Source organism: Hemitrygon akajei, chromosome 8, assembly GCF_048418815.1.
Source record: "Hemitrygon akajei chromosome 8, sHemAka1.3, whole genome shotgun sequence".
Taxonomy (NCBI): Eukaryota; Metazoa; Chordata; class Chondrichthyes; order Myliobatiformes; family Dasyatidae; genus Hemitrygon; species Hemitrygon akajei.
The window spans coordinates 12,646,535-12,672,779 of NC_133131.1; the positions used below are offsets into that span (position 1 = coordinate 12,646,535).

General features: G+C 38.4%; 1 protein-coding gene across 3 annotated transcripts in view; it reads left to right on the forward strand.

The window, feature by feature from the left end:
• Positions 1–26,245, forward strand: part of LOC140731644 (kinase suppressor of Ras 1-like) — a 182,242-nt gene that overhangs the window by 113,506 nt on the left and 42,491 nt on the right. For all 3 annotated transcript variants that reach the window (XM_073053264.1, XM_073053265.1, XM_073053266.1), the window contains exons 3-6: positions 11,733–11,880; positions 15,833–16,292; positions 20,881–21,062; positions 25,958–26,027. In XM_073053264.1, coding sequence (XP_072909365.1) covers positions 11,733–11,880; positions 15,833–16,292; positions 20,881–21,062; positions 25,958–26,027 — 860 coding nt within the window. The remainder of the gene's footprint in view (positions 1–11,732; positions 11,881–15,832; positions 16,293–20,880; positions 21,063–25,957; positions 26,028–26,245) is intronic.

A 26,245-nucleotide genomic window follows, 5' to 3' on the forward strand; every position in this document is an offset into this window, starting at 1 on the left:
AGGACAGATCCTCTGAAATGATAATACCATTTGCCAGTACACTAGTGTAAAGGAGAATGAAAATATTACTCTGGATCTGATGCAACCTTAAAATTAAGCATAAAGAACACAATACAAACAATAAAACATGTTAAATATAAATATAAAAACAATCATTATAAAATACTGTACAAGTAGCAGTTTAAATGTGTACATAAAGTGTTCCTAGTTGCAGGAGTATCTGAACATAAGATGATTCTGACAGGAAATGAGAGAGTGACAAAGTGACTCTGAGCAAGAGGAACTCTTCGAGGTAGCAGCAGGGCATATGAAAACACAGTGGGACGATGACTGTGTCAGTGTAGATACAAGTTATGAAGTGTAAGTGTTAAGTGGCAGTGCCTAGGGGGAATGAAGGGCACTGGGTTTCCTGCCCTTGAATTTATTGGCCATTCATCTGGGTAAATTATCTAATATTCCAGTTCAGTATGTCTAAGTGCATATAAAGAATGCTTCCTTATTAAGGTATATTAGAAATTGTTATATTGTATTTTGCCATCTTTTAGCTTACTATGGAACAGTGAGAAGAAGGTTGTTATTAACTCAAAGCTTTATTACAGGTCAATTGAGATGGTACATGGTTTGTTTGGGACCTTGTGTGTTGTACAGAATTGACCTTTGAGTGATACTGCAGTAGTGCTTTCTAAGTGCTTAACATTTTCTTGATGCCAGTACTCCGTTTTGAGCAGTAATGAGCCAGGGATTCTCAAAAATTAGCAAGAATATTACATTTCTTTACAAGGAAACAAAATTAATTTGGTGTTTTCGGTATCTACCTGCAAATCTCTTACCACAAAGGAGCTCAGAGTAGAGTGTTTCTTGTGAATAGTGGCACAAACATCTAAATGACCTGAAGGTGGTTAGCCTGGTGATAGTGCTATGAAACTGTAGTGTGAGGATGATTGACCTCCAACAACAAGTCTTTGTGTGAATTATGATTTCAACCATTGGAGTCTTTTACCTTTGTTCTCCATAACTTTTGGTTTTATCAAGGTTCTTTGTGCCACATGGTCAAATGCTGCTCTCCGGTTAGAGTCAGAACTCATTTCTAGAATACTGACTTTTGGATTGTCAATAACTTTTGAATTGCTGTCAAATAAATTGATTTATGGAGCCCTTCAGCCTTCGATATGATGGTGTTTTAGGTGCACTTTTAAGTACGGTAGTATCTAAGTACCGTAATTGTCAAAGTGCTGCCTCTATTTACCTCTTCAGATCTAGATTTCAACCATACTCTATGCAAGTGGGGGAAAAAAGTCTTCAATTCTGCTCTAATTCCTAGCCCTTAAACCTCTGCCCTCTAGCTATGGACGCCTCTTCTAAGGGGAGTTTCAGTTCAAACGATATGTACAGGGAGGTGATGTGTGCCTGGAATGTGTTGCCAGGGGTGGGAGTGGAGGCAAAAACGAAAAAGGCATTTAGTGGATATTTGGCACATGACTGTGCAGAGAATGAAGGGTTATGAACAATGTGTAGGCAGAAAAGGTTAGTTTAGTTGGGCATTTGATTATTAATTTAATTAGTCTGGCATATCATTGTGAGTTGGAGGGCCTGTTCCTATGCTGTACTATTTTCTAAGTTGTCTGCCTCAATAGTGAGTATTACAGTTCACACTGGATAATGGTTGGAAGTAGAAGCATTGTATAACTTACCCCTATTCAGGAAAGTGACACCTGCTGCATTCTGTGAATTACCTTATATAAATTGATTTTTAGGGCCTTTCAGCTTTCAATATCATACTTTAATTAGGTTGTACTTCAATACTAATGGACAAGATGAGAGAAGGGAAAAGTTCAAACTATATGTACAGGGCAATTTTATTTTGGGTATCTGGAATGTGCGAATTGACTATACAAGACTGGAACCTGCTGACTTTGAATGTTTTAACAGTACAGGTCCAATCTCCCCTGTTGTACATTGGTAAATGCTAGAATAAATGGTTTGCTGAAAAATTAAATCCTTCAATAATGTTATTTGGAGACTTATTAAGCTTTTCTGAGAATTGAATGTTGTAATAACATCCAGTGACAAGTGCATATTACTATAGTTAATTAATACCCTTTCATGTTCTAAGTGATGCACTATTACTGTGGTAGGTTGACAAACTGAATTTGGCAATTGATGCTATTTCGCAGCGTATTTATGCTGTAAGCTATTTTCTTTTGCCTCCCCTCTTCACGAACGAATGAGGTCATTCACAAAATATCCAAAAGTATAAGTTCTCAATCCCTGACATAAACCATGTCATTGGTATTCATTTACAAAACCAAGCCCTGCAAGTCTTTTTGAGTCCAGCTATAGAGTGGCAAGATACAATTCCCTTAAATTTTTTGGCTTCTTTCCCCTTCCTTTCCAGTCCTATTGGAGGGTCTTGGGCTGAAATGTCGACTCTTTATTTCTTTCCAAAGATGTTACACACTTTAACATTCAAAGTCAAACTATCATATGGGTTATTGCCACTGCTTATTTCATCTATTCAATCTTTGGAGAAGATGGCACTCTTTCAGTGGAAAATTCTGTTTCAAAAGATTCAATTGTACATTGGATTATTACATCAGATGAGGGATAAATAAACCATCTAGTGTCAATAATGAATGATGGTCAAGCATTGACCGAATATCAGAGTAATCATTTTAAAGCCAGGCTTGAAGGGATCATGTTGACGGGTTTTATTTTAAGCTGCCACATATGTAAAGCATGAGTGTAAAAGCTGGGAAAAAAAACGCCTCTGGTTTCTCCCGATTTAGTTTCATTTGTCGTGTGTCATGGGGATTGGCTGCAGATCCCAAACTCTGTCTGAGCCTCTTAGACCAAGGTCATCATCCTCGTGTAAATATAATCTTTTAATTATTTGCTTTTGTGTTGTTTTCCAGCCATTGTAAATAAGTTTAAATCTCGATCAGTTGCGCAGCATTGCTAGGTTTAATACACACTTGTGCAGTATTTATATTTAGCATTAACATTTGTGGAAATCAAACCTTCAGGGTTTTATTTTGTCTTCAATCTTATTTCCCAAAGATTTCCTTAAACAATTGACTCAAGCTAATGATCCTTTGGCATCTCTTGCAAGGAGGGGCATTGCTGAAAGAATGGATTTATTCTTCACTTGATGGAACAGACCACCAACAATAGGTTTATTTAATAATTGTTGGGAGTCACCACAAAATGCATGTTTTTGTTTGAGTTCCATGTGATGACAGTAGATCCTGGTTACTATTCAGCAATCCTATTGAAGTTTTCTCTCCCCCTTTTCAACACAGGTTCAGAGGCCTTGATGATGAGATAATCTTCGATTTTGATAATTTATTTTGAAAAAATATTATTCATTGTCTCCATATATGTAAACTAAACAACAATACATCTTCATAGTAACCATAGTTCCTCACGACACTTGGTGGGTCATTTAATGCTGGGTATGGTTTTCAATATTCCACTGTAGAAACTGAGATTTAGGTAAGTAATGAAATGGACATGTATAATTGACCAAATAGCTCAGAATTCTTTAAATTGAAGTCTGTCATTTGGCTAGGTAGTTAACAAATAAAGGACCTGTGTAATTGATAGAGACAATTGTAAATACTGTATATTCTGTATGTATATTTAAAAGAATGGTGACAGAAACTGATGCAAAATACTAATTCAGTTCATCCGCCAATTCCTTGACCTCCATTACTACCTTCCAGCATCATTTTCCCGTGGTCCAATGTTTACTCTCTCCTCTCTTTTACATTTTAGATATCTGGAGAAACTTTAATATTATTAGCTAGCTTACCTTCACATTCTATCTTTTGTTTCTGTATTACTTTTTAGTTACCTTCTGTTTGTTTTTAAAAGCTTCCCAATCATCTAACTTCAAACTAATCTTTTTTCTCTATTATAGCCCTCTCTTTTACTTTTATATTGGTTTTGTCTTTTGTCACAGGTAGACCTGTGGCCTACCTGTGGCCATCAAACTTTACAACTCCTCCCTTGGAGTGTCAGACACCCTGAGGCATTAGGCTGGTCCTGGACTTGTTTCCACTTGGCATGATTAACTTATTATTTAATTATTTATGGTTTTATATTGCTATATTTCTTCACTATTCTTGGTTGGTGCGGCTGTAACAAAACCCAATTTCCCTTGGGATCAATAAAGTATGTCTGTCTGTTCTCGTGTCAACTGCAGTTGTGTCATCCTGCCTTTAGAATACGTCTTTGGGATGCATCTATCCTGCGCCTCCCAAATTGTTTCCAGTAATTCCAGCCATTGCTGCTTTGCCACCATCCGTGATAGTAGAAACATAGAAAACCTACAGCACAATACAGGCCCTTTGGCACACAAAGCTGTGCCGAACATGTACTTTCTTTAGAAATTACCTAGAGTTACCCATAGCCCTCTATTTTTCTAAGCTCCACGTATCTACCCAGGAGTCTCTTAAAAAACCCTATCGTATCTGCCTCCACCACCATTGCTGGCAGCCCATTCGACGCACTCACCACTCTCTGCGTAAAAATCTTACCCCTGACATCTTAAAACCCTTCCAAGCATCTTAAAACTGTTCCCTGTCAGCCATTTCAGCCCTGGGAAAAAGCCTTTGACTATCCACATGATCAATGCCTCTCATCATCTTATACACCTCTATCAAATCACCTCTCATCCTCCGTCGCTCCAAGGAGAAAAGGCCGAGTTCACTCAACCTATTCTCATAAGGCATGCTCCCCAACCCAGGCAACCCAAGATGAAGGGGATTAGATGGTGTGGAGTTTGTTAGGTGTGTTCAGGAAGGTTTCCTGACACAATAAGAGGATAAGCCTATAAGAGGAGAGGCTGCACTTGATTGGTATTGGAAATGAACCTAGTCAGGTGTCAGATCTCTCAGTAGGAGAGCATTTTGGAGATAGTGATCACAATAAGAACAGACAAGTTAGGAATGTGTTTAATTGTAGTAAGGGGAAATATGAAGCTATCAGGCAGGAACTTGGAAGCATAATTTGGGAACAGGTGTTCTCAGGGAAATGTACAGAAGAAATGTGGCAAATGTTCAGGGGATACTTGTGTGGAGTTTTGCATAGTTTTATTCCAATGAGGCAGGGAAAGGATGGTAGGGTACAGGAACTGTGGTGTACAAAGGCTGTTGTAAATATGGCGACTGTGGTGGAGGCAGATACGATAGGGTCTTTTAAGAGTCTTCTGGCCAGGTACATGGGGCTCAGAAAAATAGAGGGCTATGGGTAACCCTAGGTAATTTCTAAGGTAAGAACATGTTCGGCATAGCTTTGTGGGCCGAAGGGCCTATATTGTGTGTAGGTTTTCTAAGTTTCTGTGATCTTCCCGTGACTGTGTGGGTTTCATCTGGGTGCTCCTGTTTCCTCCTACATTCCAACGATGTATGAGTTAGGGTAGAGGAGGCCATGGAACAAGTGCTACACTTGCCCTTACACTTCCTTCCTCACCACCGTTCAGGGCCCCAGATAAGGCGACACTTCACCTGTGAGTCGGCTGGTGTGGTATACTGCGTCCAGTGCTCCCGGTCTGGCCTTTTATATATTGGTGAGACCCGACGCAGACTGGGAGACCATTTTGCTGAACACCTACGCTCTGTCCGCCAGAGAAAGCAGTATCTCCCAGTGGCCATACATTTTAATTCCACATCCCACTCCCATTCTGATATGTCTATTCATGGCCTCCTCTACTGTCAAGATGAAGCCACGCTCAGATTGGAGGAACAACACCTTATATACTGGCTGGGTAGCCTCCAACCTGATGGCATGAACATTGACTTCTGTAACTTCCGTTAATGCCCCTCCTCCCCTTCTTACCCCATCCCTGATATATTTAGCATTTCCCCCCCTCCTTTTAACTCTCTCTTTCTGCCCATCACTCTGCCTGTTCTCCATCTCCCTCTGGTGCTCCCCTCCCCCTCTCTTTCTCCCTAGGCCTCTCGTCCCATGATCCTTTCCCTTCTCTATCTCTGTATCCCTTTTGCCAATCACCTTTCCGGCTCTCAGCTTCACCCACCCCCTCCGGTCTTCTCCTATCATTTTGCATTTTGCCCTCCCCCTCCTACTTTTAAATCTCTTACTATCTTTCCTTTCAGTTAGTCCTGACGAAGGGTCTCGGCCCAAAACATGGACAGCGCTTCTTCCTATAGATGCTGCCTGGCCTGCTGCGTTCCACCAGCATTTTGTGTGTGTGTTGCTTAAATGTTCCATTAGTTTATTTTGATCAGAAACTGGAAAGCTATTCAGGAGAGACAGAGAAAATACATTGAGCAATTTAAGCACTGCAAAAATAAATTTATGTAGATGAATCATTGAAGTTTAAAAAAATAATTTTATTTAAAATTATTTTAAAAAAAGTAATTTGACATTCTGTACTTTTAAGTTTGGTGACAAAGGCATTGTCACATTTACAGCTCATCATAGGATCATACAGCACAGAAAAGAGCTCTCTCATCCCATCTCTTCCATGCTGATATAATGCATGTCTAAGTACAGTCGGCCGTCTGTATCCGCAGATTGAAAATATTTGAAAAAAAATTCCAGAAAGTTTCAAAAAGCAAAACTTGAATTTGCCGAGCGCTACATTGAATCCACGCGAATGAGGTAATGTGTAGGCATACCCTGCAGTAGTCTCCCACCATTTCCCAGATCCTCAGTCTCTCTCCAGCACTCGTTGTTTGAGCATTGTTCGCCTCGCGTCCTGTTCGCTCGCTACTTGTGTTGTGAGCGAGAGGAAGGAGTTTAAGGCTAGTATGGGATGGCTGGCTGGCTGGCTATGTAAAGTGCTACTGCCTCAAGAACTTAAAGATCATGGGAGAATCAGCATCAGCATTCCCAGAAGAGCTACGATGGTTGCATTTGTACTGAACATGTACAGACTTTTTTTTCTTGTCATTATTCGCTAAACAATATATTTACATAGCATTTACATTGTATTAGATATTATAAGTAATTTAGAGATGATTTAAAGTATATGGGAGGATGTGTGTAGGTTATATGCAAATACTATGCCGTTTTATATAAGAGACTTGAGCATCCGCGGATATTGGTATCTGCGGGGGGTCCTGGAACCAATCCCCCCTGGATACCGAGTAATCCATTTTCTTGCATTAGGCCCATATCCCTCTATGCCTTTCTTTTCTAAGTACCTAACAAAATGTCTTTTAATTGTTATAATTCCATTTGTCTTTACCACCTCCTCAGGAAGCTTTATTCCAGATAACTATCATCTTCTGTACAAATTATTTACCCTGCTGATCTCCTTTAAATGTTTCCTCACTCATCTTAACCATTCTCCTCTACTATGATCTAGGGAAAAAGCTATTTCCCCAACAACATAGCCCTAATTAGCATAATTGCACATCATTCTGCTTTATGTTCAAAGTTCAAATTAAATTTATTATCAAAGTTCATATATGTTCCATATTCAAATGTCCCTGAGGTTCAGTTTCTTGCGGGCATTCACAGTAAATACAAGAAGCATAATAGAATCTGTGAAAAACTGCTCCTAAAAGGACAGACAACAACCAATGTGCAACAAACTGTAAAATGGAAAAACTAAGTAATAATAAATAAGTAATAAATATTGAGAAAATGAGTTACAGAGTCCTTGAAAGAGAGTGCATAGGTTGTGGGAATGGTTCAGTGTGGGGCATGTGAAGTCATCCCTTCCTGTTGAAGAGCCTGATAATTATAGGGTAATTAATAATCCTGAACCTGGTCATGTGGGTTCTGAGGCTTCTGTACCACCTTCCTGATGGCAGTAGCAAGAAGAGAGCGTGACCTGGATGGTGTGGGTCCTTGATAATGAATGCTGCTGTCCTGCGACTGCATTCACTGTAGATGTGCTCATGGATGGGGAGCGCTTTGCCCGTTATGGATAGGGCTGTGCCCACTACTTTTTGTAGGCTTTTCCTTTCAAGGGCGTTGCTATTTCAGTACAAGGCTGTGATGCAACCAATCAGTATACTTTCTACCACACAGTGATAGAAGTTTGTCAAGGTTTTAGATGACATACTGAATCTTTGCAAACTTCTAACAAAGTGGAGGCGCTGCCACCTTTGCAATTGGATCCTTGAGTTCCTGACCAACAGACCACAGTCAGTTGGAATAGGCAGCAACACCTCTGCCATGATTATTCTCAGAGTTGGGACCCACGAGGCTTTGACTTCAGTCCCCTTCTCTACTCCCAACATACTCAAAATTGCATGGCCAGATTGTGCTCTAATTCCATCTACAAGTTTGCATATGACACCACCATAGTGTGCTGAATCTCAAATAAAGATAAGTCAGAAATTAGGAAGATAACAGGGAGCCTCTTGACTTGGTGTCATAACAACATCTTTCCCTCAATATCTGCAAAACAAAAGAGTTGGCCGTTGACTTCAGGCAGGAGGGGGTACAAACACTTTTGATTTGTAACAACGAGTGGTGGTTTTAGTCACTATTCTTGTGATCACAAGACTCAATTGGACATTGTTAATGTGGAATGCTGCAAGTCCAGTAACCTGGCTTATTGGTGAATGGTGCGTATGGACAGTGGAAGAGCTGCAGGACCTTAGTCATAGCAAGGACTAGGCCTCAAGCCGCACTTGCCTGTTTGCAGCCATGCAGAAGTGGGGTGTCAGAATTTGGACAGGTCCATATCCACTACTTTTTGTAGGATTTTCCTTTCCAGGTCATTGATGTTTCCATACCAGGCTGTGATTCAGCCAGTTAATATCCTCTCCACCACTCATCTATCTACATAGAAATTAGTCAGAGTTATAGATGTTGTGATAAATCTTCGCAAACTCTTCAGGAAGTAGAGGCTCTGCAGTGCTTTATTCATAGTTGCACTTATGTGCTGAGCCCAGGTGAGGTCCTCTGAAATGATAACATGGAGGAATTTAATTTTAAAAGTGTTGTGTTCTACTGTTGCAACATTCATAGAATCAGGGATTTAGACTTTTTTTCTGTGTGACTGTATTTTACTGATATTTTATATGTGCAATATGTGCCTTGTGCTGTGTATGACTGTTAGTACTGTGTTTTGCACCTTGCTGGCAGAGTAACACTGTTTCACTTGGCTGTATACGTGGGTATTCATGCATGGTTGAATGACAATTAAACTCGAACTTCAGAGGTGCTGAGGTCAAGAGGATTGAAGGCTTCAAGTTCCTTGGAGTGAACATCACCAATAGCCCTTCTGGTCAACCATGTAGATGCCGTGGCCAAAATGCTCTCTAGTGCTTCTGGTTTCTCAGGAGGCTAAAGGAATTCGACATGTTCCCTTTGATCTTCATCAGTTTTTGCTGATTAACCATAGAAAGCATCCTATCTGAATGCATCACAGCTTGATATGTCAACTGCTCTGCCTGTGACCTCAAGAAGTGCAGAAAGTTATAAATACTGCTCAGCAGCACATCACTGACATTATCCTCCCCTCCATGAACTCAGCCTACACTTCTTGCCGTCTTGGTAAAGAGGCCAAGATGATTCAAATATCCTTACCACTCTGGACATTCTCACTTTTCCCTGCTCCTATCGGACAGAAGATACAAAAGCCTGAAATCACTACAAGTATTTAAAAATCCAACTTTGGTGTGGAAAATTTACATTTGTAGATAGCTGAGAGAGATAGTGTTGATAAAATAATCAAAGAGCTCATGGAATATTATGTAACTGTAGATTTTTGGAGCTATTGATTGGTGCATGTAGTCAGTGTACCATATACAATACCGTGTAATAGTCTTAGCTGCATATATACACAGTAGCTAGTGTTCCTAAGACTTTTGCACAATACTGTAGTAATTTTATGTATTTCACTGTACTGCTGCCACAAAAACATATTTCATGACGTATTTGAGTAATGATAAGTATTATTCTGACATGGGTCTCTATTATGGACTGAGAGTGGGAAGGAGTCATGGAACGGGGAAGGGAGAGGGGAGAGAATGAGATGCACCAGAAAGACATTCTGTAATGATCAATAAACAAATTGTTTGGAATCAAATGACCTTGCCTGGTGTGTCAGGGCTAGATGTGCCTGTACCCTAATGCGCCACCCTGCTTTCCTGGCACTCCTTCTCTGCTACCTGTCCCACACCCCTCCCACAGTGCTCCACCTTGCCGTTTCTAATATCCTTTGCTCCTGCCAGCTGTCCACTCTAAGTTGACAAATACAGGTACCCTAGCCATTTATATATGTGCCTAAAACTTTTGCACAGTACTGTTTAGTTTGCATTGTTATTAAAATGTGACCAATTTTTTTGTGGTTATCATGCACATGATTGGCATAAAAATTCTACAAAATGGCCAGGGAATCTTGAACTTAATGCCATTCAACCTTCAGTTTTGCTGGTCCTTTTCTCAGCATAGTACCTTGTGTTATTGATAAGTTGGCCTGAGTAGTTTACATATACCTTGTAAATTTCATATAATAGGACAAAAGTAAATATGAAATAGATTGAAGGTCTGAATTCTGTACAGTTCAGCTTTAGTTTTCCTTGATGTCCACCTATTTGGATGAAACAAAGGACAGAATGACAGTATATTTAAAAAAAATAAAGTTGGTTTTACTATTATATGCAGCTTAAATCAATTTATTGAGTTATTTTGAAGGGGAATTGTTAGGTTTATTTTTGTCTTGCATGCCTAAGTTTTGTTCTAAAGACTGCATGCTGCAGTTGCAAACTCAGATGATATCTTGCATGAGGGATCCCTGACCAATGTAAAATGATACACTAATGTAAAATGTTTTGGAATGTGCATCCTTTAGAGCTTTATATTGCAATCATCCAACACAGATTGTGTCATCTATGCCAATCACCCAGTAATCAAAACTGAATTAATTGATCTAAGCTAAACCATCTGAACTAACCCTATTTACAATTATTTAGTCTGTAGCATACTGTGCCTTGGAAAGCATTTTGCATTTTATCATGAAATATTATACTCCCAAGGCCTATGGCATGTATGTGAAATAGCTATCACTTCCATTTTTCTAGTGTAAGCCTGAAATTCTGCTTCTCTCTGTGTTTCACTAACTGAAAGCAGGATATGCAGATGCCAGGGAATGTTGAGAATTTATAGAATTTAATTTTTAAAATGTCATTGGTGGCTAATGCCAGTTTCATAAAACATGGATTTGAAGCAGAACAGCACTCAGCCTCAAGTAGTCTTCTCAATCTGGTTTCTTTTTTAAAGGCTTCCACACAATTCTCAAACTATTTTACTCAGACTGGAAGCCTTTATGTATTTAAAAAAAATGTGCTGCATTATCTGGGCTGCTGAGACATGTGAGGTGAGGTCATTCAAGTTTTGCCTCCTGATTGTTCCCTTCATCTGGTGTTAAGGGCTGCATTACTGGAAATGAAATGACTGGCATTACACTGGGACGGAACATGGAATTTACTTCCTGCATTCTTAAACATCAGTACCAAACTTCGATTGAAGTGAATTCCCATAAATTGGTGACTTAGTGATGCAGCTTTATGTAGGGTGATAATTTTGGGGCAGTCTGCTGCTTTCTTTATTCCTCTTTGTGGTCACTTTTCTTATCTGGGTATAACTGAGCTGAATAACTCAAAGGGAAAACCTTCTTGCTGATTTTGTTTTGGAAAAGAACTCATATGAAATTCCTAGTAAAATGTAGCTGAGTTTCTATAAGAATGAATGCCTTTGTAATGTTCCGAGTTCAACTCTGAAATTTATATTTTGTTCTGCTCCAGGAGATTCCAGATAACCTAACACTAGATATCTTGCTGAGTATGTCGGATACTAAAGTCTGTGAAGCCATGAAGAGATATGGAGCTAACCCTGAGGAGTGTTGCCGATTGAATGCTGCCCTCTCGTGTTTAAGAAGTATAAATGATTCTGGTAATTATTCCTGTATAGCTCGTAAATGATTTGTGACAGATTGATTACAAGAGAAGCATGAAATCTTGAGTGAGTCTCCTAAATTGTTATGAGGTTTTAAAACAACTTCCATTTTTCTTTCTCTAGAATGAATGATGCTTGTTTTAATTATCTTGTGTGGGCTTTGTGATATAATGTACTGTAGTTTCTTCCCTGTAGTAAATATTTGTTTCAGTGCTTTATTCCGAAGAAACTTTACAGGAATGTGTCACGTGTCATTCAGTTTTGCGACTTTTCATTTTGATGTGGCTTGTTATCTGAATCCTTTAGTTGTTGTTTTTCATAGGGTGGAGTGGCATAATAAAACCAGCTTGGCTGGCTAATAAAAAACATAAGTTCCCATGTAGTCTGGAAACCCCTTCTTTCCAGGATGGGAGGTATTGTTTTGCTAAGTCTCCAATCAGGAAATGAGTGGAATGGACAATTGAACGAGTCTGCCACTGTCTGTATTCCAGTAGTCAATGCCATTCATATTGAAATTTATTCTTCATATTCCCTCTTGTCTTACTGTTCATTAACAGTTTTGTAACTTGTTTACAGTACTTAGTGTATCTTTCAAATTTGAAATAAATCCAAGGTTTATAATTTTTACAAAATCTAACAGTTTAATTTAAGATGGGTGGATGTTATGTACATTAGCTTCAAAATGTATTACTTACGATATAAAGTCTGGTAAAAGACAAAACTGCAGACACTAGCATATATTTTATCACATTATACAATATGAACATTATTTATGATTTTATGATGGGATATAAAATTGACATTTTATTATTCTAACCATGAATTAACCACCTTAACATGGTACCAGAATTGTTTAAATAGTACCGGTAGTTATTTCTTCCTAAATCTTAAGGCCTTTAAAGTGGGGTTGTGTATTCATTTTCACAACATTCTATTGTTAGGCATTTTAATGCTGAAAGTAAAAAGTCACTTATCAGTTTATTGCACATTGTAGATGGGGAGGAGTAACCAAGATAAATTTGCATAAAGATTGAAGCAGAAATCACTGAAGAACAACAGGGATTCTGGATTAAGCCCATAAAACATAAGAGCAGAATTAGGACATTCAGCCCATCGAGTGTGCTAAGCCATTTCATCATGGCTGATTTATTATCCCTCTCAATCTCATTCTCCTGCCTTCTACCTGTAAACTTTGACTCCTTGATTAATCAAGAACCAATCAGTCTCTGCTTTAAATATACCCAAATGACTTGATCTGTATGGCTGTTTGAGGTAATTAATTCCACAGATTCATAACCCTCTGGGTAAAGAACTTTTTTCCTCCTCTCTGTCCTAAATGGACATCTCTCAATTCTGAGGCTGTGCCTTCTGGTCATAGACTCCTCTACTATAGGAAACATCCATTCTATCTAGGCCTTTCAATATTCAATAGGTTTCAATGAGATTCCCACCTCATTCTTCTGAACTCCAGTGAGTACAGGTCCAGAGCCATCAAATGCTCCTCATATGTTAGCCCGTTCATTCTTGGCATCATTCTTGTGAAACACCTTTGGACCCTCTCCAATGCCAGCACACCTTTTCTTAGATAAGGGGCCCAAAACAATATTCCAAGGGCAATCTGACCAATGCCTTATATTACATTCTTACTTTTGTATTCTAGTCTCTCAAAATTAATGCTAACATTGCATTTGCCTTCCTTACCACCAACTCAACCTGTAAGTTAACCTTCAAGGAATCCTGAGGGGGGGTCCCTTTGCACCCTGACTTTTTTGAATTTTATCTCCGTTTAGAAAACAGTCCATACCTTTATTCCTTCCGCCAAAGTGCATGATTAATGGACTTCCCTACACTATATTCCATCTACCACTTCTTTGTCCATTCCCCCAACCTAAGTCCTTTTGCAGACACCCTGCTTCCTGGACACTATCCGCCCCTTCACCTGTCATTGTATCGTCTGCAAGCATGGCAACAAAGCTGCAATTCCTTCATCTAAATCACTAATCTACAATGTGAAAAGAAGTAAGCGGTCCAAACACCGACCATTGTAGCATACCAGTAGTCACCAGCAGCCAATCAGAAAAAGCCCCATTTATTCCCACTCTTTGCCTCCTACCAGTCAGCCAATCTTCTGTCCAGGCTTGTACGTTTTCTGTAATACTATTGGCTTATTGTGTTAAGCAGTCTCATGTGCGACACCTTGTCAAATGCCTTCTGAAAATCCAAATAGGCAACGTCCACTGACTCTCCTTTGTCTATCCTGTCTGTTATTTCCTCAAAAAATTCCAACAGATTTGCCAGGCAATATTTCCCCTTTATAAATCCATGCTGACCTTGGTCTGTTTTACCATGTGCCTCCAAGTACCCCAAAACCTCATTCTTAATAATGAACTCCAGTATCTTCCCAACCACTGAAGTCAGGTTAACTGGCCTATGATTTCCTTTCTTCTGCATCCCTCTTCTTAAAAATTGGAGTGACATTTGCAATTTTCCAGTCCTCTGGAACCATTCCAGAATCTAGCGATTCTTGAAAGATCATTGCTAATGTCTCTACAACCTCTTCTGCTATCTCTTTCAGAACCCTGGGGTGTAGTCCATCTGGTCCAGGTGATTTATTTACCTTCAGACTTAGCAGCTTCCCAAGATTTGTCACCTCCTCCTTGTCATAGCAATGTCACTTAATTCTGCGTCCTGACACTCTCGTATTTCTGGCATTTCGTTAGTGCCTTCTACAGTGAAGATTGACGCAAAATACTTATTAAGTTTGTCCACCATTTCTTTGTCACTCATTACTACCTCTCTAACATCATTTTCCAGTGGTCCGATATCCACTCTCATCTCTTTTACTCTTTATATATCTGAAAAATCTTTTTGTATCCTTTATAATATTATTGGTTAGCTTACCTTCATATTTAATCTTTTCTCTCCTTATGGCTTTTTTTAGTTGCTGTCTTGGCTTTTAAAAGTTTCCCAATCTTCTACCTTCCCACTAAATTTTGCTATATTACATGTCCTCTCTTTTTCTTTTATGCTGTCTTTGTCTTCCCTTGTCAGCTACAGTTGCCTCATCCTCCCTATACAATATTTTTTCTTCTTTGGGATGCATCTTTTCTGTCCTTTCCAAGTTTCCCCCGAAACATCAGCCACTGTTCTGCCGTCATCCTGCTGGTTTCCTTTTCCATTCAACTTTGCCCAGCTCCTCTCTCTCATACCCCTGTAATTCCCTTTACTACACTGTAATGCCAATACATCCGATTTTATTTTCTCCTGTTAAACTGCAGGGTGAATTTTATCATGTTATGATCACTGTCTCTCAAAGGTATGAATTCAACCATTGAATATGAAATTATTGCAGCTTACCAATTGAAATTTAGGCTTTGATTAGCTAATTCAATACAGACAGGTCATTATTGTCATTTATGATTAAGAAACACATTTTTGGCTAATTTAACTAAGTGATTCAAAGTCAAGAATTGTTAAAAGCAATGAAATTGGTCATTCTGTCCATCAAATTTGAATGGTTTACTTATTTTTTTGCATCGATTTGTTTTATTCTTAATGACTGATCTCATATTTTCCTTCTTTGCTCTTCCCGAAAACAATAAAATCTTCTAAATTAACAAGTCTAGGACAAAGTTATGAAATGTCTTAATTTGTGAATTTAGTAAGTGTCAATTATAATTTGATATCTGTCTAATTATCTGTCTGCTTAGAGCAGGGGTTCCCAACCTGAGGTCCATGGATCCCTTGGTTAATGATAGGGGTCCATGGCATAAAAAGGTTGGGAACCCTTGAATTGGGGAATAGTAAATGTTGCTTCATAATTTTTCATTATTACCCTTATTCAAATTTAAATTTTTTGTCACCATGAATTTGGTGTGAACCAAGGAACTTTAAAGGTACTGTTTCTGAATTGATAAATACTTTTGTCTTTGACTTTACTTTTGAACAGGTGGAGAGTTACAAGATGATGCTGTTCTTTGGACTTCAACTGAAACAAGACGAGAAAGCAACCCCGTACCACCTCCAGAGTTGATGTTTTCTGTTGGCTCCAGACTGCCACACAGTCCTTCACCTGTTCCCAGACTAATTCATCCACAACCACGTTCAGTCTCTGTTTCAGTTATTCCTACTTCGGATTATGTGTACTTGCCAAGTCGGTCAGATAATTTAGTAGACCCCTTTTCACAGTCCCCTCAACCAGGTCGACGAATGTCTGGAGCTCAAACCATTACAACTACACCACCGGCTACTCCTCCAGCAAAGAAGAAAAATAGATTTAAACCACCACGAACTCCACCACCACCTTCACGGAAACTTATTCAACTTTTTCCTGCTTTCTCAGGACTTACCAGAAGTAAATCTCATGAATCTCAACTGGGCAATAGAATAGATGAGGTACCAGCAATTAAGTAAGTTAAATTTATCTGTTTTAATCAACTAGTACAGCTTGCTTCATTGCAACAAATGGGTTCATCTATATGCAATTGCAGTGACTTTTTAATTAATGCCAATTACATGGCTTTCTAGATCAAAAACTGGCTAGGAAGATCTATTAAGTTTTTGTAGGTTCTGAATAACTGGTTTAAAATTTAATTGAAGATAAGTTTGCTTTGAGAATCTGTTTAAGTGCCTTTTGCACACAGGCTAAGTCTAAAAAATGGTTGGAACTCAAGTTAATAGTGGGTACCTTTCAATTTGCAATTTTTCTCTCTTAAGAAAGTACATACCTTTTAGCATGCAAGGAAGACAAATGAACAGTTATCTGCTAATATTTGCCATTCTCTTAAACAAATGAACTGCTAGTTTAGCTTTGCTTTTAATTTTTCATTTTTGTAATTATTAAACCTGTTCTATTGCATTGTTTGTAACTCTAAAATTGTGTTATAATTTTGAAATGTTAGTTTTTCACAAGTTTCACTCAAACTTTGTTAATGATTGGTTGAGCTGAATTAGTTTTCTTTGTGACAATGACCTAAGATAATGTCTGTTAGGTGGAGCTGTATTGGGAGGAGTGAAGTAAGACTGCCTGATGCTAACAGCTGTCCATATTTTTTTCAATTTCTTACTGTATTTGAAGTTCATAATAGTTTCTATTAACCCTAAGAAGAAAGAGTCAATAAAAGTTAAATATCAGAAATCAGATAGCATCAATGAAGAGGGGAATAAAGTTGATTCAAGCACATGACCTTTCAGCAAAATTAATTAGGACCAAGTTGCTCACATCGGCCCTTTAATGTTAATTTCTGGATAGTGTAGAGGAAGATATACAGGTTTTTTAAGTAAATACTAAATGTTCTGATTGGTAAGAAAAAGTTGTGGAGGAAAAAATGGTATAATACTCCACAAAACAGAGTTTAAAGTTCATGCATTCTGCTTTTGGATGAGAATTGGAGTTTGGCCAAAGTGCTTGTGTAATACCTTGTCTGGTGTTATATTCAAAGAATATTGCTAATTTCTAACAACATAGTTTTCATTTCAGACCTCCAAAGATCTAGATTCAAGATTATCAAAAATCAGTAGAAAAATTTTTGATCATTTAAATAATCAATCATTTTTATTAGCAGATTCGGCCACAAAATCATAATGTTTCATTCACAGTCAGAAACAGGCTTCCTTATCACAGCCTTTTTGTTCTTGTGCTACAGGGGGAAATTGACCAAGGTATCGATTCTAGATCACTATCCAGAAAGCACAGGAGTTATTAAAACCGTAACATTTATTTGTTTTATTTTGAGTCTAATGACTGGGTGGAATTTTAATTGAATAACATTGAATGACGGGTAGTTTTTTAAATAAATTGATTGAACAAATGACAAGTTGCTTTCATTTTGCAAGAATTCCTGCAATTAACAGTAGCCGAGTTTTATTCATAATAAAATTTCCTTGTAAGCAATAATGTTCCTGTCCATCATATTTATAGAGCTTATTATCTTCAGTCAACCACACTCAGCACAGTCCGTTGCTTTATTTACCTAATGTATGCCGATCCTCTTTCCAAGTATCAATTCTTCAGTTTCAGTTTACAGTAGATGCATATATTGAAAGAATTGACAGCTGTGTTACACTTAAAATCACATGCAGTGGCCACTTTAATAGGTACAGGAGTCAAATCCAGTTAGCTCTTCTGCTGCTGCAGCTTATCCACTTCAAGGTTTACACGTGTGTTTAGAGATGCTGTTCTGCACATCATTGTTGTAACACGTGGTTACTTGAGTTACTATTGCCTTCCTGTCAGATTGAACCAGTCTGCACATTCTCCTCTGACCTCTCACCCACAGAACTGGATGTTTTTGTTTTTCACACTGCGCTGTAAACTAGAGACTGTTCAAAGTAAATTTATTAGCAAAGTACATAGAGTATCTATCACCGTATACATCCCTGAAATTCATTTTCTTGAGAGGATTCACAGTAAATAGAAGAAACACAATAGAATCCCCAATAGGATGGACAACAACCAATGTGCAAAAGACAACAAACTGTGCTAATACAAAATGAGAAAAATACTAAAATAATAACAATAAATATATAAGCAATAAATATCCAGCAAATGAGTTGTAGAGTTCTAAAAAGCAAGTCCACAACCACCGCACATTTATAAAAGTTTGCCATAGTTTTAGATGACATGCCAAATATTCACAAACTTCTAAGAAAGTAGAGGTGTTTTTGTGCTTTCTTTGTAATGGCATTTACATGCTGGACCCAGGACAGATCCTCTGATAACACCAAGGAACTTAAGGTTCCTGATCCCCTGATAACACCAAGGAACTTGAGGTTCTTGATCCCCTGATGATGGCTTGCTCATGGACCTCCGGTTTCATCCTCCTGAAGTCAATATTCAGCTCCTTTGTTTTGCTAGCATTGAGTGAGAAGTGGTTGTTGTGGCATCACTCAGCCATACTTTATTCTCTCTCCTACATGCTGATTCATCACTACCTTTGATTCAGCCAATGACAATGGTGTCATCAGCAAACAGAAATATGGCATTCAAGCTGTGCTTCATCTCACAGTCATAAGTATAAATCAAATAGAGCAGGGGGATAAGTACACAGGTGTACCTGTGCTCATGGAGATTGTGGAGGAGATGTTGTTGCCAATCCGAACTGACTGGTGTCTGCAAGTGAGGAAATTAAGGATCTAGTTACACAAGGAGATATTGAGGCCAAGTTCTTGAAGCTTATTAATTAGTTTTAAGGGATGATAGAATTGAATGCAAAGCTGTAGTCAATGAAGAGCATTCTGATGTATGTATCTTCATTCTTCAGATGTTCCAGAGTTGAGTGAAGAGAATGGTATCTGCTGATGATCTGTGACAGTAGGCAAATTGGAGGGGATCTAAGTTGCTTCTCAGGCAGAAGTTGATAGGTTTCATTACCAAACTCCCAAAGCATTTCATCATAGTGGATGTAAATGCTACTAGATGATTGTCATTGATGTAGGTTGGCACATTATTTGTAGCCACTAGTATAACCGAAGCCTGTTTAAAGCATGTGGGTTCCTCAGATTGCCAAAACAAGAGGTTAATGATATCGGTAAACACTCCAGCCAGTTGATCAGCACAGGTCTTCAGTACTAGGCCAGATACCCTGTCTGGGCTGGATGCTTTCCGCGTGTTTATCCACCTGAAGGATGCTCTCATCTTGTCTTCAGAGGCGGAAATCACAGGGTCACTGGGGGCTGTGGGAGTTTGTGAAGGTGCCTCTATATTTTAATGGTCAAAGCGAGCATGGAAAGCATTGAGCTCATCTCAGAGCAAATCCTTATCACCTATTTTGCTTGGTTTCACTATATAGGTGATAGCATTCAAGCCCTGCCACGGCTGTCAAAACAACCTTCAGTGATTCAAGTTTGGTCCAGAATTGTCAGTTTGCACATGAGATGGCTTTCTAGAGATCGTACCTGGATCACTTGTATTTTGCTTGGTCACTTGATGTGAATCCTCCCGATCTGTCCCTCAGTACTCATGGTTCATCCAGGGCTTCTGGTAGGGGAAGACTCTGAATGATTTTGTGTGGACACACTCATCTTCAGCTGTTCTTTATGAAGTCTGACAACTGTGGTGTATTCGTTCAGATCCTCCTAGTCTTTGACATGGCCCACTCCACTGACTCAAAGCAATCCCTTAGCCACTCCTCTGCCCCCCACGACCACCTCTTCATTGTCCTTGCTTCTGGAGCCTTGCTCTTTAGCATCTGCCTGTACGCAGGTAGAAGGAAGACAACCAAGTATTCAGATTTCTGGAAATCTGGTCTAGGCACACCTAATCATGGTATAGCAGTGGTTGAGTGTATTGGGACCCCTGGTGCTGCAGGTGGTATGTTGATGATAATTGAGCAGAAATTTCTTCAAACAAGCCTGATTGAAATCCCTGACCGTGACTTGAAAGACTTCAAGCTGTTTCTTGTTTGGTGATAGCAGAAATCAGTACCTCATGTGTCTGTTTGCCATCGGCCTTTAGTATTATATAAATTATGGTCATGATCATTGGTAAGTAGAATGGTCAGCACTTAGTAGGTAGAACAGTTGTGCTTGAAAATCCCAGGAGGTCAGCAGTTTCTGTGATATTCCAACCATCTTGTCTGTCACCAGAAATCATTCCACAGTCAGAGTCACTTAGATCACATTTCTACTCCATTCTGATGTTTGGTCTGACCATGTTAACATGCTTTTTGTGCAATGAGTTGCTGCTACATGATTGGCTGATTAGGTATTTCCATTAATGAGTAGGTGTACAGGTGTACCTAATAAAGTGGCCACTGAGTGTATATTCAAGTGGTTAAGGGTGCTGGAATATATAGAATTTGCCCCATAAGCCACACAGAAAATACCTCGACACCTAGCCACTTTGTCAAAAGGTTATCACATAACTATTCCATTAATAGTCTTAATGTTACTGCTAATGCTAATAGAATTTGTGACTTGCTTTGCAGTTATGATTATTTCATGCTGTTTATTCTGCCTCTCATTGTAACTGCTTGTACATTTTTTTTTCCTTCCTAGGTTCGGTAAGAAAAACAAGTTTTTTCTCAATCTGAACATCAATGGCAGTGGCACCAACTGTGATGATATCGTGACCCGATCCCCCTTATTACCATGTAGGCCTTTCTTTCCTCCATCTATTGGAAGTTCTTACTGTCTTCCCTCAACACCTTGTGCATCTGATGACCACAGTTCTCCTAAAAGTTGGTATTTAAACATTAGTTATGCTGCTGAGCCATGCTTTATGTCTGGAAGCTTTGCATTTACCAGATTAGTTTGCTTTTGTGCCATATTGCTGCATGGCATGCTTGTATTTTTCTCTTGCATGACTTATCTAAGTGGATGGAATGACTAGGGAACTCATCTGTAGCCAAATATTTGAACCTAATTGATGCAGAATTGATTCAAATCATATGTTTTTAATGAAACATTTAATGAAGCATGTCTCATGTCTATTTTCATCATGTTTGAAAACATAATTAATTGCACTTCCTTTCTCATATAACCGTTTTGCAGTGTAGCTGAGAAAGCGACTAAGCTTGTACAAATGGTGTGACTAATACGGTTCTTAAGCAAATCACTGTCAGAGGTGTGAGCAGCCCAAGTGCCTTTCAATAATTTAGATTATCCATATAGTGTTGTAAAGAACCAGCAACTGTCTAATTGTACCCATGCCTCAGTGATTTGTATAATGCAGTCCATGGTTGCATTGGGTGCACAAAACTAACTTGTATTGATAATGCATTATCTGACCTGACATCTGCTTAATACATAACGGCTAGCTGCAGCCATAATATTTAATGCTCTGCAATCTTTGCGCCTGCTTAACTCCTGACTGAGTTCAACTGGATGACTCCTTCATGTACACTTAGCCACTGGACATTCATCAACAAGTAGAGAGTCTTGTGGCCACTCCTCTTGCACAGGCTGATAATCTCACTTCACCTTCAAAGGTGATTTCACGTGGAAACCCTTGTTGACTTTCTCCAGCTGTGGCTGTTTCTTGTGGTGGGAATGTCTTCGTACCCACCACTGACTTGAAGAAAGTACATAGCTGAACAACATAAGCCTTCTTTTGTTTGGGAGGAAACACGAGAGCAAGAAGCTTGGGGGGGAAAAATAAGTTGAAGTGTTTAAAATATGACCATCATGTAGTTGTTTGTATGTAATGCCTCTGTCTGTCAAATTGGGCAGGATTTGAAAGAATAATCATATAAAAAATGTTAATCAAATTCACATAAAATACTGGAGGAACTCAGCAGGCCAGGCAGCATCTATGGAAAAGAGCACAGTCGATGTTTCGGGCTGAGACCCTTCAGGCAAGACGTCCTTCACCTTGTCTGCTAGAGCAACCTCATGCCTTCTTTTAGCCCTCCTGGTTTCCTCCTTAAGTGTCCTCTTGCATTTCTTACATTCCTCAAATACCTCATTTGTTCCTACTTGCCATGTACCTGCTTTTTTCTTATCCAGGGTTTAAATATATCTTGAAAGTCAAGGTTTCCTAAAACTTTTATTCTTACCTTTTATTCTGACAGGAACATACAAATTCTGTACTCCCAAAATTTCACTTTTGAAAGCCTCCCAATTACCACATCTTTTTCAGAAACCACACCTGCCAGTTCCCTTCTGATACCATCAAAATTGGCCTTCCTCCAATTTAGAATGTCAACCTGTATTTTCTCCCTGTTTAGAAAATAGTCTGTGCCTTTATTTCTTCTACCAAAGTGTGTGATTATATTACATCTGCCACATATTTGCCAATTCTCCCAATCTAAGTTCTGCACACTCCCTGCTTCCTCATCACTACTTGCCCTTCCGCCATCATGACCAGTCAAGTGCCAAGACTAGCAAATTAATTTTTGGCACCAATCCAGCCAAATGATTTTGAGTGTTTTCTGAAAGCTGACCTGACATGACTCCCCAAATGTAATCAGAACCAAGTGAGTTTGGGTTGGGTAGTCAGCTCCTGTTTCTGACTTTATGCCATCTTTGGTACAGAACCAATGGCAAGTCCCCAGGTTTCATATATATGGATATAGCTGAGGAAAGTCAGAGGGAGGGAGAGTACAAAACTGAGTAAGAACAGCTTACAAGCACTGATGCAGGTTTCAACACAAAATATTGACAATTTCTGCTCTGCTCCCGACCTGCTGAGTTCCTCCGTCAGATTAGTGCTCCAGATTTGAGCACCTACAATTCCTGGTGTTTCTAAATCAGTGCGTTTTCAGTTGGAAGAAAGTAACTGCTGGGGTTCTACAGGGATTGCTCCGGTCATTCAAAATTTATATTGATGATCTGGCTGACGGGACAAAATGTGAAATTTTCGAGGTTCCTACTGATACAAATCTAAGTGGGAAAATAAGCAAGTGATGAAGATGCAATGAGGCTTTAACTGGATGTGGTCATGCCGAGCGACAGATGGAAAAATGTAAGATTATCCACTTTGAAAGAGAAAAGAGGGAAGCTGAAGATATTTTTAGACAATGAAAATGTTGATCCTTATTAGTAAAGGTTACTAGTATTCTATATAGTATTGTATGTAATTCTAGTCACCCTACTTAATAAAAGATATTTGCCATAGAGGGAATACAGTGAAAACTTACCAGATTGGTTTCAGGAATGGTGGCTCTGTTAGATGGGGTGAAAATCTAGTTGATTGGGTCTCCATTTTTTTAATTTAAAGAATGAGAAATTACCTCATTGAAACACAAAATTCTTGGAGAGCTTGAATATGTAAATACAGGATGTATCACCTGACTTTGGAGTCTATTTAGAGTTTATAGTCTTAATATATGGTGTATGTCATTTAGGACTGAATGAGGAAAAATGTCTTCATGCAAAGATTGTGAATGTGTGGAGCTTGCAGGAAGGGGTTGGAGTACACAAGTGCTGATGCATTTGAGCGGATACTGCACAAACATTAGGAAGAAGAGAATCGAGGACTTTGGATAAATTTAGATGAAGAACAATGGGAGTTGGCTGGGGTGGAGAGTAAGCACCATATGGACTACTTGGATCAAGTGCTTGATGCCCTGTGAAAAGTCCCTGTCATACGTTTGCTGATTTTTTTTTCCCCCTCTACAACTATAGTAAAACACCAACAATAAATTAAATTGTTAGTAGAACTTTTGCTCTTTGTTGCCAGCTCTATTACTTGAGAATGACGATGCCTAATTTTTGTATGCAGTAACTTGCTGCTTTTGTATCTTGCATCAAGTACAGAAACCCTTTGTACTTAATTAGTACAGTTGTTAAATTTAACAACATCACTTCACTTATTGGCCCAAACAGTAAGAACTGACTGAGACATCTTGGAGAGCTATTATGATTCATCTTGCCACTTTCTTTTTAAACACATAGAATAATTTATTCAGCTGCCAAAAAGAAAAAGAACCATAAAAATTCATTATTTTTCATTCTCTTTATCATTGGAGAAAATAATAGCAAACACTTTATTATTGTGCATTCTGTAAATTCAGATTTGGAGGGTTTTTTCATTGTTCCCCTTTTTGCTAATTTCTATTTTACCACAATTTTATCTCCACTCTTTCACTTTCTATGATAACTTAGATTCAAAGCATTTTTAAAAATATATCTGTGAGCCTTGGTGCAGACTGGGTTTTTATAGCTAATCTTGATTTAGTCATTACTAGAGTTCACAAACTTAATTTGCTGAGGTAACTGGCTAATAGTAATGGAAGGAGTGCAGACTGCTTTTAACTCAGCATTTCAGAACCAGCAAGATTACTTGTAGTGTTTCCCTGCCACTAAGTCAGTTATCACAACATTGTTCACAGCATTTTAATCTCTACGGTTCAGTAGTTCACTGGATCAGCTTAAGAGAGTGTGTCCCTTTTATAATCATATGGTAAAACCAGTACTTAGTATTTTTTTTTCTAAATTATTTTGTTTAAATATTCCTGTATTTGGATTAGGATAGTCTCAGCAGGCTGATTCTTTGCTGCTGACTGAAGAGAGTAGTTGTTAATGGGCTGGAAAGGAGGAGGAGCATTAACCAGTATACAGCCCATGTTGGTTCTGGGCACAAAGTGAAAAGACACATAAATGGGCTTAGTGGTCATGATGTGACATATGAAAGGATAAATCCAATGTCCATGCCTGTGCCTGTATATAAAGATTGGCTGACAGAGTGAATGTACTGGCAGTACCATAGAACCTTGCCATTCAAGGCTCAGTGGGAAGATATTAGGAAAAACATTAATTTTGCAGTTTTTACACAGTGTATTTGGAAATAGTTTTCAACCTTCATTGCTCAATTATAAAGTTCAGGTGTTGAGCACATGAGCCTTGTGTTTATTGATTATAATCTTGTAAAGCAAATTTTTGATATGGTTTGTAATATAGTTGATGTCTTGTTTTGTGTTTGGCCATATACTGTATTTGATACTTGCATAAGTCCTTTTATTAATCTCTTCATCATGATAGTCTTAGTGTTGGTATCCTATATAATGGCAAAATACGAACTAGACTGTCCTCAAGTCTGTTCATTGCATTAGCACCCAGCATGATTCTCTGTGACCATGCAATTTTTAAAGCCATGCAGGCTTCATTCAGCTTGGTGTCCCTCTGCCACAGTTCTCCTGAAACATTAACTATTTATCCACAAAATGTTACCTTGTCTGAATTGCTGAGTATTTCAAATGCTTTATTGCAGATGTGTGGTTACTTTAGACTACCCATTATATTTTACTTTGACAAAAGCTGTTCTGTGTAGAAAGTTTTTTTTATGTGCAATTTTATAATTATTTTTACCAGCCACTTTTTTATTGGAGATTTATTTTATAATGTATTTTATGCATGGAGCTTTTTAGTACAATTACCCCAAAATTTGTTCAGTACCTGGACTTCAGTGATCTGTTAAACCTGTTGGAAATAGTTGGTGTTTCATATACATTAATTTTAGAGTTTAAAAATGTACTTCTAAATAAGTATGTTCATAATGATCCTACAAGGCAAAATTTGCCTTGTATGATATAATCATGTATAATTTGGATTATTTTTATGTTTAACATTTTGTTAACTCTGTGACAGTTTTAATTGTTTTAAAAATACATTTATCTGATCTTTTCAATTACAGATTCATTACATGTACCACGAGGATCCCCTCAGATGCAACACAGGGATTTTGGGCTTTCTATTACACATAGGTATGTGACGTGAGAAACACATAAACATTTTCTGCTTTTTAAAATGTTCAGTGCAATAACATCAGTTCTTACTTTATGTAATCTTGCACTTCATTTACAACCCGTACATCTGTCTCCAACAAAGAGGGGCAGATGTAGAATATAATGGTAAAATATAATGATCTCAATCTCCATACCAAAGCAGAGCAGATCATTGCCTCATTAATAGCTATTAAGTG